The sequence below is a fragment of the Haliotis rubra genome, unplaced genomic scaffold (genome assembly GCF_003918875.1).
Source record: "Haliotis rubra isolate DU_JTF1 unplaced genomic scaffold, ASM391887v1 Scf577, whole genome shotgun sequence".
In the NCBI taxonomy this organism is placed as follows: domain Eukaryota; kingdom Metazoa; phylum Mollusca; class Gastropoda; order Lepetellida; family Haliotidae; genus Haliotis; species Haliotis rubra.
Genome location: NW_025767276.1, coordinates 407,914 through 420,599, shown reverse-complemented (window position 1 = coordinate 420,599; position 12,686 = coordinate 407,914). Strand labels below are relative to the sequence as shown.

Below are 12,686 nucleotides of genomic sequence, written 5' to 3'. Positions count from 1 at the left end.
CGACTAACGGGATCGAGTGGTCAGGCTCGCTGACTTGGATGACACATGTCATCGTATCCCAATTGCGTAGGTCGATGCTCATGATGTTAATCACTGGATTATCTCGAGACGACTTAATTATTTACAAGCTGCTTTCATATAGCTGGAATATTGCTAAGCGCCTCTTTAAACAGCAAATGTTTCAGTATAGTCTGAGGAAAGCATTTTGGGGTTAAACTTTATTTACAAAAAGTTTCACAATCGTGTCATTAGAAGATCGCTTTATGATATCTGCCATGATTCTGAAAGTTTACTTCACACTATAGATAATGAGTTTAAAACAGATACATGGTATCCTCCGTTCTCAAAGATTTTAAACGCGCATTAAAGATTATAAAAAACAGGAAAACAACCCCACATCCACGACAAATACTTAACATTTAATTTCACGACTTGTCATTGTGGTGGCTTAGACCACGGCATGGCGTCTTAGCCATTTCCGCCAACGAGTGACGTCACACTGCGATGACGTCATAGACTGTAGCCTAGGCATAGTTCCTGAAAGACAGTCAGGTGTACGTACATTTTGCACAATGGTGGAAAGTTCACTAGTATATGTTGAGTTTAGACTCTGGAATTTGAAGAACCCAGGCGACATTGAACTTGTCCTAGTGGGCAGCAGTCCAGATTTAGGTCTATGGAATCCTGAAAACGGAACAAGGGCACGATACATGAAGAAACTGGATTTCTGGTTGGTGGAAAAACGCCTCCCTGTTAATTCCTCCCATGATTGGAAATGGGCGATGGCTCATAAAAATGAAGGCCAAATTGTTTGGGAGGAATGCCCAAACAGAAGACTCGAACTAGGAGTTATCGGAGGGAATGCTGATTGTGACTGGAACAGCGCGGGAAGATTCCAGCAGTCTGAATGTCTCCTGTTCGCTGCAACGAACTACAAGACAGACACCCCTTCTGATGCTTTGGTAATGATAGGTTCCACTCCGTCGCTTGGGGAGTGGAATCCTTTTTGCGGTGTGGTGGCTGTAGAATATCCTCTGGGGGCAGGGTATTGGGTGGCCCGGGCTGTGGTTGAGAAGGGGAAACGACATCAGTGGAAGTGGGCGGTGATTGATGAGAACAGGACTGTGAAGAGATGGGAGGAGAGAAGCAACAGGGAGTTCGAAGCGTCAGATGAGATGGTGGAACTTAACGCCCAGTGGAGCTGTGATTCTCTCGTGGAGGATTTTGGTAAGTAGTGTTCACGATCTTCTTGACAGCTTCGGTAACAAGGGGCTTTATGTGTTGGACTTCGCACATGACTGAGAAAGAGTATGTAGGTTTACACACAGAGACAGAGTGGTTTAATCCTTGCTCAATATTGCTGTTTTGCTCCGTTAATATTCACCGTGAAGATCCATGCTTGTGGTAACAGGCGACTAACGGGATCGGGTGGTCAGGCTTGTCATGTCATCGTATCCCAATTGCATATATCGATGCTCATGCTGTTGATCACTGGATTGCGTGGTCCAGGCTCGATTATTTACAGACCGCCGTATACCTGGAATATTGAGTGCGGCATTAAACAACAACCAACCAACCGTTACTATTCAACATGCACGGGTCGCAAATAATAATGAATAAATATCAATGCATGTTGGATGGTAAAAGTGGAAAAGTGCATAGCAACGATATGATGTTGGTCGTTTGAGGCGACTAATGGATTGGTGACCGGTGCCGATGACGTGGGTGAATGTGTACCATACTTTTACATGCACTGGTATGAACTGAAATCGATACTTCATGGCCATTGTCCAGTCAACAGCTCTACAGACATGGACATCTTTCAATCAGCTCACGACTTTGTTAAAAGCAAAAGATTTGAGCAATTTTAAATTCATAAAGAAAGGATATCTGTATTATTATATTCTACCACAGGCCCCTTCCTGGTGTCCCCCGCCGTGATATTCTTGGAATGTTACTAAAAGTGGTGCAAAACCATACCCACTTACTCTGGCTCGCAGAACTGGTGGACGGTAGGGTAGCCTAGTGGTTAAAGCGTTCGCTCGTCACGCCGAAGACCGGGGTTCGATTCCTCACATGGGCACAATGTGTGAAGCTATTGCTGGTGTCCCCCGCCGTGATATTGCTGGAATTTTGATAAAAGCGGCGTAAAACTAAACTCACTCACTTGTACTTTCAGAAGGAGATGTGGAACCGCTTACAAGTTGCTACTACAAGGGGAAGGAAGCTATTGACAGCTGTGAGCACATGCAACAGTACGGGTACTGATCCGGGTAGGACAGCGGGTACCCGATAGAACTGATTCAGAAGACAAGGGCTATGTTATGTCAGCTGTTTTTGAACTTTGAAAGACTACTTCTGGTGGACACGCTTTCGCGCTCAATGTTTTTGTTGTTTTCTTGTAACATATACGGCATAGCGTTATTTTGAACAATATATGGTAAGATATGATAGTGTTTCTGTGTCATGTTGATTGTTTATATCGTGTTTATTCCAAGGTTGATTATTACATATATACAGAGCAAATATGAAGGGATCGTGAATGTTTAGGGGATGTTTAAAAAATTGTGTGTTTAGTCCTCGCTGCCCCAAACACATCCCTAAAATATTTATATGATCCTTATCCATTTTTGTTCAGGTTTCAGTTTTTGAGTAATATATACACATGTTTAATACAGATGTGTATTGTTATACCGTCCTGATTGAGGATGTTGTTTTTATTGTTTAAGCATCATTAAATAAAAGAACATTGTTTTTGTAACTCGTTGTTTAATCTAGTTTGAGAGATTTTGAACCTGTCTTTAAATGAAAAGGGTGACATATACAACGTTTCATTAAAATCATCCTAGAATTTGAAACTTGGTATTCAAGGAGAGTGAGTGAGTCGAATTCAACCTGGGTCTAGATTTTCGAAGCTCTCTTAGCGCTAAGACAGTCGTAAGTGCCATACATTAACATTAACTTACGACTATCTTAGCGCTAAGAGAGCTTCGAAAATCTAAGCCCTGGTTATTTCAGTTAAATAACAGTTTGAATCGGTAGGAAAACAGAAGGGATCCTGGTCTTAGAGGTTTTTAAGTGTCATGAAACATTTCTGTTTTCCTCCCGATTCAAGCTGTAGGCTACTGAAACCAAAATGACCAGCAGTACCCGACAATATCACAGCGGACACAAGAAATGGGGAATCGAACCAAGGCTTTAGGTGTGACCAGTGAACGTTTTAACCACTAGGCTAGCCAGCTGCTCCTAAATATGCCATACCTTCAGATTTACAATCATGGTCAGTAAGGGGTTTGAACCCAAGATTAGCAGAATATTTAGCAACGGATGGGCACTGGGCAGACACCTGTGTTACGACGTTACGACGTAAATTGTAATAAAAACGCAAATTGTAATACTTGCAGCAAATTGTAATAAACTTGACGTAAATTGTAATAAAAACGTAAATTGTAATAAACATTGACGTAAATTGTAATACGCAAATTGTAATAAAAATTGACGTAAATTGTAATAATTTTCCTTGCGGTAAAATGTAATAAATATTTACGTAAATTGTAATAACAGTTTTAATCACTCGTAAATACGCGGGTGTTTGTTTTTCGTTGCATTTCATACATCAAATAAGCTTGTTAGGGCGATAACTCAAGAAAGAAATGATGGATTTTGTTCAAATTTGGTACCAAGGTATATTGGCGAGATTCACCGACACAAGTGAAATGGAGTGACCTTGAGATAATTTTCAAGGTCACAACAAAAATCTGAGGGTTTTGCCAATATAAAGATTGTTAGCGCGATAACCCAAGAAAGAACTGACAAATCTTAGCCAAATGACGAAAATGATATTCGTCCTGATAAATAATCGATATAAAATCTCTTACTGTCCTCTGTATCATGTCTTTTCGCAAATATCTTTTGAGGTTTTGATATGTATGAATATAAAGTGCGGCGGGGTAGGGGTGGGTTTCTAACGGGTATATCAAATCAAATCAAATCAAATTAGACATTTGTATAGCGCTACATATCCAGAGTCCTGCTCATGTGCGCTTAGTCGAATGCTCGTTTGAAGAGGATGGTTTTGCGACAAGATCGGAAACTGTTGATATTTTCCGATTTTCTGACATTTTATCAATTCCAGAGTACAACACCCGGTCTGCTAAATGATCTGTCTCCGTATGTTGTGGTTCGGACAAATGGAATAGCCTAGCTGACTAGCAATGAAATGCATCACAAATTAAACTTCAGGAAACAAAATATGCAAGAAACATTTTTGTATGTTTGAAATTGGTAGAGGTCGGCTAGAATCAAACTTAGATATTAAACTGCACAAAAAGGCAATTTGAAACTACAATCGCTTGTTCAAATGACTCCCCCTTCGGTTTATTGAAAGAACTCGAGAAAGAAATGATGGATTTTGTTCAAATTTGGTACCAAGGTTTAATGACGAGATTTACCCACACCACTTGAATTTAGTGACCTTGAGGTCATTTTAAAGGTCACAGCGAAGGTGTAACAGTTTTGTACATGCCAAGCTTGGTAGCCGCGAACTTAGGAAAGAATTAATAGATTTTGATCCAATTTTATATCAAGGTGTATTGGCGGGAATCCCCCTACACCAATTGAAACAAAATATGCAAAAAACATGTTGTATGTTGGTAAAAGTCAAACTTAGATATTAAACTGCACAAAAAAGCAATTTTAAACTATAATCGCTTGTTCAAGTGACTCCCCCTTTATGTTTACTGAAAGGGCTTGTTTTGGAGACACTACCCACCCCCTTTCAGTTGACGTCATCATAAGGATATAACTCATCCTAAAGTTTTCACTTATTCATACATGGTGTCAAGGGTTCAAACTAAATACTGAATGGTCACACAAGTGTCAGCTCTCAATATGTTGTATATCTGGACACAATGTTTTTGAAAATTTAAAATGAGGGTGTCCTAAAAAAAACAGTCCCCGTCTAAATGTAAATCAAGCAATCCAAATATTTGAATGTTGATGATGACGGGAAGTCATCCAATACTATGCTGAACATATTTTATATGATACTATCTGAGGGTATACCATTATCCAAAGGATAGCGCAATAGTGCAGTGGTAAGGCGTCTGCCTATCACGCTGAAGGCCCGGTTTCGAGGAGGCACCGAGGTTCGGGTCCCGAGATGGGCACATTTGCGTAGTATCCTTGGACAAGATACTTAGATCTACACTGTCTCAGTTCACCCAGCTGTAAAATGGGTACCCGTGAGTATGTGCTGGCAATGTGAGTGTTTAGTTCATTGCGCCTAACAGGCAGCATGGCTGTACAGTCCCCAGGGAGTTGAAAAGTATCGGAAACTACGATAGTGTCCTATGATCGGGGATAGTAATGTACGTAGCGCCGTGAGCAGGCAATGTGCCTGGATGTGAGCGCCATATAAGCGGACTATTACTATTACTAGATACCAAATGGGAGATCGTTTTCCATTTTCTGCAAATTTGCAAGAAACATAATACCCCAATGTTGTGATGACTAATATCTCGTTAACCACATTACCCACATGAAATTTTGGATATGACTTTGCTAATGATTCCTTCAAAATAAAATGGAAGCTTCTTTTCAAACATTGGACATCGAGAATATAGTTAGTTTGACTACTTTTTTCAACGCCCCTCGTAACATACTTAAAAGAAATGAGAACGTCTAAGGAAAAAAGCATTTCGATCTCTGAATACTTCTGAGCTATTTAAATACAAAAAGCAAAGGAATAAAGTAAATAATCTGAAAAGAATAGCCAAGGGAAACTTTTATTCTAATTTTGATAACTATTTATCACCTCAGTCTACTCAATCAGGTGGTTAGTACTTCATCGGGGCCCACTCCCCTTCTTGTCACTGATGATTCTGGGATACCTTCAGTTTTTACAGATTTGGATAAAGCTCAAACATTAAATGAATATTTTGTATCTGTTTCAAATGTTACTGATGGCGGCAAGACTTTGCCACCTGTTAGCCACCGGTGTGTTAACAGTATAACAAATGTCATTAACACGTCACAATTTTATTCTGGACTCACAAAAGTCCAGAAAGTCTCCGCACTGTGGGTACTTTCTGACAAGTGATTTGACCAAATGAAACATGCAGTTGTTATGAATATATGCCAAGGATGAAAAAATGGAAAAATAAAATTGCGAAAACTTTAGAATTAAACTCGCTCGCCCATGGGCCGGCCCATGTTTAATTTCGCTCAGAATTCATGTTTTGGAGGTTGTAAATGAATGAGTGTATGTCTATAAGCATCATGACACAAATTTCAGCTCATTTTGACTTAATTCGACTAAGTTAGAACGATATTAAAAACTCTCGCCCATCAAATTATATATTCTGTGAGACATGAAATGAAAAATAGTGAAAAAAAAGATTTTTCGTAATGTTGCATTGCTGTACCTTTACCCGTCGGAGAAGTCCTTCTCAAAAGATATATATTCCGTTGTTTGGAGCAGGCCTATATGACTATTACGCCCCAGTGCTGCTAAACAACTCGTAGACCTTTAGTCTGACATAGACGCAGACCTTGCATGTTCAAGTTCACATCTGATAGGGGCCGAAAAATTGAATCCGACATGAATGCAATATCTCATTGGGTTATTGTTTTCCTAAGTAAGTGGAGTGTCTTCTACAACATTGGAGACAAGTGTATCGCTGTCCTTCTGATATTCCCCCGAACGGAAGCTCTACCCATTTTAGGTACAATGTGCATGTTACAGAATAGTAGGGAATAGTCTTAAGACGTTTCAACTTTGACCAGGATTCTCCGAACTTGTAACAGTCGTTTGAGAGATCAAAAGAGAAAGGGGTAGTGCGCGATGTATCTGACGGACGTATGTGGAGAACGTTTGAAGAATGTTACTGTATAAATACAATAATTGAAATACCAGTTATGTTTAAAAAGTACCCTCAATCTGATAGCCAGAGAGATTATTGTGAAAGATCGCAGTATTTATCTTCATAAACGGGCCAAGATAAAAGTACATGCCATTCATCCCCATATTATATCCCTTCTATATACAAGGGACATCGTTGTTACAGGTAGGGCAAACACTTTCTTCTATAGGTATCTGCCGGTTTCACGCTACATACATGTATTCAGATTATTGAGAAAACTAGCGACGCAAGATCTCCTCCATCACACATATAATTGTATACACATACCCAGTGATTAGTGATAGCGTTGAAGCAACTTATTAAAATTTACGACAGACACTATCAGCTGCAGTAGTACTGCCATACCTAGCATCGTATTTATTACTCTCTTACATAAGGTGAAATATCACAGGGTTGTCATGGTAACGATAATTTGGCATACTATTTATTGTCTTACTCTTTAATCAGCGATTAGAATTTAAATCAGTTTTGAGGTCAGCATGTTAAGAGAAAAAAAGTTGTAAAACGAAAAGTATAGTGATCGAATCTATTGGCCTTTGTAAAAGCAAGTTTCAAGCCACCTACATAAAAACCTGTTTTTCATGATAAATATCTGCTAATCCGTGGCATGATTCCGACCATATCATGAGCATGAATCATAATCAAATAGTGATGTTACAAGGCGTCCATGCATGCCGCGTCAACAACACATGCAAACGCACGAGAATTGCAATACGAGCCCCTACACCAATGATTCTCCGTGACCTGGAGACACTTGTGATTGAGCGTATGTAGGGACGTAGTCTGTCATACAGACCCTGAAGCAAATATATCCAAGTCCACGCAAGTCTAGAAAATGTGGCAAGTCTAGATTTCCACAGCTTCAGGAGAATGTCTCAGGGCTCCTTTTTATTATATTTCTCTTTTTTACTATGAACTTTTTTCTGTAAAATATGTTCATTTCAGAGACCAGTTGTTCGTCTAGTAGGGACGGGTAGAAGACAAAAGACAAAATGGATACTCGTGCTGTCATACTTTTGAATTATATGTAAACATTCGTTCTTGTCTCGGGATAAATGTATATTTTCCAGTTTCAACCAAATGTACATTCGAAGGATATCGAAATCTAGGTTAAGCTATTTGAATCATATTTACAATTAAAAGACCCAAACAATGGTCTGTTGTCCAAATTGTTGGTTTTCCATACCTTGTCCCAGTCTGTATCACAGTCACAGACCGATATTATTTGCCCTTCTGTCCAGCCCTTACTGTAATATGTATACTGCAATACTGTATATGTTGCACATATACTACACAACGTATTATGCATGTAGTCAATGCTATGCTAAGCAACGTCCACTCGTATTCAAGATTACACCTGGTTAGAGATGCAAACAAATGTGTATTCGTATGTGCATTTTAATGAAATGAGGAACCAAGCAAGCAAAATCATAGTATGCATAAAAATCAAGTTGGTACACTGGGACTCGTTATCATCGGAGGAAGCTCACAGTTTACTTGTATGGACGATCTATTATAAGTACGTGTTGTCTGTCTGTAGTAGACAGAACCGTTACATAGCATGTAGAGCACGGATACACTGCTCGTGCATCCCACACACTCACGTGCACGTGCTTCACAACATTCGCAGCGCGTTCACCGTTAACATCTGGCGGTGCGTGTCACTGACTGAAGACGTGAAGGGAGGCATTGACAACTTCATGAGCGCATATTATCATATTTATCTAAATCATATAAATTGTTCATTTACATCACATGTGAATCTCTGCAAAAGCGCAATGTTACTGTAAAAAACACAGTTTTATGCACAGTGTTATACTGATGTTAACATATGTAAAGCATGGAGTCATGATGACTATCGACAGTAACTGTTCATGAGATCGTGCAAGGGCATTATGGGTATTTCAAACAAGTTATCTCATGACTGTAATAGTATTCATTTGTCTTGACTCAGATTAATCACCACCTTGAGTTTAGTAGACTCGCACACTTCATCGAAGTGCTGTTGGCCACCTTTCTCGCCGGCCCGTCCCCATCTTAATGAGGATGCATGACCCCGCTGGTCACCCATGACGCCTCAACTTTCTTATACAAGACCAGTTGGCGGGCCCTTCGAGCTTGCGCTGCTCGGGTCCGGTAAGATCTTCATTGATGATAAATCGTGTCAACTGACAAGTTATGCGTTCTCCTAAGGTCCTCATATAGCTTCCCGTCTCGATTACGATTTGTGAATCTTAAATCTGAATCTTATATGTGTTATTCAGAATGGTTGCATTGTATTCTCTCTTCAGAAACAGTTTTAAAAAGGAAGTAATAAAACTATGTTTTTCAATGGCAATGCTAGAAAATAAAATTTTATATATACACATACTTCACTTTCCGAATGAAAGCATATATGAAATTATCTGCTGTGTCCATATATGAAAACAACCATAGGAATGTGCTTGATGTTTAACAAATTATGTTCTGGTCACGTGTCCTCGTTGATCATGGAGGGTCGGTTTGCTTGGCTAGTGGTTAAAGCGTTCGCTCGTGGATCCGGGTTCAATTTCCCATATTTGCATAATGTGTGAGGCCACCCCCGAGATATTGCTGGAATATTACAAAAAGCGGCGCAAACCACACTCACTCGCTCACTCGTTGATTACAGAGTAACAGCATGCTACGAGATTCCTTCTTATCGTTTATTTGCATATCTCCTTAAAGGCATTGTAACTCTTTAATCTTGCATGAAAACGCATTTAGATGATATCAGCTTTTACTGACATTATTGTAACATGCAATTTGTATGTGTGTCTCTGTATGGTTCATACACGGACATGGGCGACGGCAAAATAGTCGGGGCTGCATGAAATACATGGACAGTGTCGGTTATAATGAAGTGAGTGGGTGAGTTTAGTTTTACCCGCTTTTAGCAATATTCCGGCAATATCACGGCGGGGGACACCTAAAATGGGCTTCACACATAGTAACCATTTGGGGAATCGAACCCGCGTCTTCGGCGTGACGAGTGAACGCTTTAACCACTTGGCTACCCCACAGCCCAAATAATGGCTGAACGTTTGTCAAGTTATATTTATCAATAATACCATTTGCAAGGCATTACATGTACTTGACTTCATACTCATAGGCATATATGGAGAGATTATTCATATTGGTCAACCCATTTCGATCGTTATTAAAAAGTCATTACTGCAAAATTTACACTAGTCTTTCATGTTAAATACCTGTCTTTGAAACACAACTTCTATTCCGAGCTGATTTGCTTTTCAGTCACTTCACGTCCCACGCCCAGCGATGACATTGGCATTATGTGATTTACACCAGCCATTAATGTTAAATAGCTGTCTTTGAAACACAGAAAGTATTCCGAGCTGATTTGCTTTTCAGTCACTCCACGTCCCACGCCCAGCGATGACATTGGCATTATGTGATCTGACAACGGAAAACAAATGGAAGTTCTTGTGCTTATTTACTCTTTGAAGTGTAGCGTTTCTACAACTTAACACATGCTAAATGATACATAATAGTGGATAAAAGAAACCTTGCTTTTTAATTTAGTTTGTAAACTACTGACTGTTTTTTGCTATTGAACACTCACTGAGTACATGTTGTGACAACAACCATCTGTCGTCGTATATCTCATAAAGCGAGAGCGTGTAGTGAACGCCTGTGTTTGTTCGTGCTGGTCTTTCCTTTGGGAACATGAATCTAATCAATGCCCTGTATGGTGTTTATGCATAAATCCATGTTGAGTCACTCAACAACGGCGGAGTTTTAAAACTCTTGTTACCTTTGATCGCGCAGTGAATATCGAAGATACAGTCGCTGATGATATTGTGAAGCTTATTCATTTGAACAAAACCTCCTGTGTTACCTTTGATGAACGGTTCTATGTTCATGATAACTGTCTCTTACAGTAATATGTAGAGTTTCAAGTTAGGGTTTAGTACTACGGAAGCGTAGTAGGGCCACGGTGAAAAAAATGTTTGGTCTCACTATCTCCTACGTAGGACTTAATATCTCCTACGTAAGGCATATTTTCTCCTACGTAGGACAAATTATCCCCTACGTAGTACTTAATATCTCGTATATACGTAGGAGATGAGCGATATATTAATAGACATTAATCTGATATGGTCGACTTAGATCCGCAGACATATATATATATATATATATATATAGATAAATACACACAGAATGCCACACACATATATATATATATATTACATAGATAAATAACAACAGAATGTGTTTCAGTTCTTTACTCTTCAGGAAATTGTAGCGGTTACAGTATGACGTCATTGCATATATATTGGGACGTCACAATAGGGACAACATTCTAGAGCGACAAGGTCACAGCTTGCAATGGTTTAACATTGGTTTGAACTTGTCTATGAAGTAGTGTTATTTTAAAAATTGGTTTTACTTTGTCCGAATTTTGAACTTGATAAAAGGAAATATTGTAAATTTAACATCGTTTCCTTTCGCACAGACATCTAGATGTTCACTCAGTGGGATACATCGGGTTTCAGGACACTTTATTTGTTGTTTGTGGACACGAACCCGGGCTCTTAAATTTTCTGATTGACCAATATACTGTTCATTACAGCCTGTGCATGTTATGACATATATTATGTTTTTGCAAGAGCAGTCAAAATTCTGTTTTACATAGAATTCTCCGTGTCTCGTGAAAGTTACAGAGTGTCCTTCAACAATATGTCGACACGTTCCACAGTTACCTCTGTTGCATCTAGACACAGTAGGATTTGATAAATTCTGTTTCTTTAAAATAAATTTGGCTTTTGTTAGTATCTTTTTAAGATTCTGATTTTGTCTTTTGCTATTTATTATTTTTCTAGATTTCAGCATTGATTTCAATTTTTCATCTTGTTCTAAGATGCACATATTTGTTTTTATGTTCTGGAACACATTTGGGTTCAACGGATTATAAGTAGATACAAAAGCAATTACTTTTTCCTCATTGGTTTGTTTCATCGTTCCTGTCAAAAGATCTTCTCTATTAAGCTGTAAAGCTTTATTTATTCCGTCTTCAACAAGAGATTTTGGATATTCCCGTAATAGTAAAAAAGTTCATTCAGTCTTTGATTGCGGGTGTCCTGGTTTGAAACTATTGTACATATTCTTCGTGCCAGGTTATATGGAAGACTTTTTTGGTGTGGCTCGGATGACAAGATTTGAAGTTTAAATATTGTTTCGTATCTGTAGGTTTGTAGAAGATATCTGTGTCCAATTTCCGCCCCGATTTGATGACCATTGTGTCTAAGAAAGCTGTTTTAGTTTGATCTGCCTCCATAGTGAAAACAAGATTTTCGTCCATGCTATTTAATAGTTCGTAAAATGTATTTAATTTCTCCTAAAAAAATGGCCTAATTATGAAGTTGTCGTCTAGAAATCTTTTCCATGAAATAATGGGCAACATCCTCTCCAAGAATTTGACTGATTTTATGCTTGAACTTTTCCTCCAGATATCCTAAGACAAGCGTCGCATAAGTCGGCGCCATTTTGGTTCCCATGGCTGTTCCTTTAATCTGTTTATAGTACTTATCGTCAAAAAAGAAAATATTGTTTTTTAAGATGAATTCAACGCTTTCCAAAATGAATGATTTTGAAATTCGCTCAGGTATGTGTTCTTCACAACGGTTTAACCAATAATCCAACGCTTTAATTCCTAGGCTATGTGGGATATTTGAATACAAATTTTTTACATCAAAAGTTACAAGTTTGCTTGTTTCATTAACG

The 12,686-nt window shown here is 38.8% G+C and overlaps 1 protein-coding gene across 1 annotated transcript; it reads left to right on the top strand.

The window, feature by feature from the left end:
* The first annotated feature begins 488 nt into the window (after positions 1 to 488).
* Positions 489 to 2,761, top strand: LOC124254599. Its single transcript, XM_046688433.1, has 2 exons — positions 489 to 1,227; positions 2,180 to 2,761. The coding sequence occupies exons 1-2, from the start codon at positions 573 to 575 to the stop codon at positions 2,266 to 2,268; spliced, it is 744 nt and encodes a 247-aa protein (XP_046544389.1). The 5' UTR covers positions 489 to 572; the 3' UTR covers positions 2,269 to 2,761.
* The last annotated feature ends 9,925 nt before the right edge of the window (positions 2,762 to 12,686 follow it).

Bases quoted from the DNA above. Each gene is read 5' to 3' on its own strand.
- LOC124254599 (XM_046688433.1), top strand. From the start codon at position 573: ATGGTGGAAAGTTCACTAGTATATGTTGAGTTTAGACTCTGGAATTTG. The intron at 1,228-2,179 runs GTAAGTAGTGTT...TTGTACTTTCAG, and splicing joins TTCTCTCGTGGAGGATTTTG to AAGGAGATGTGGAACCGCTT.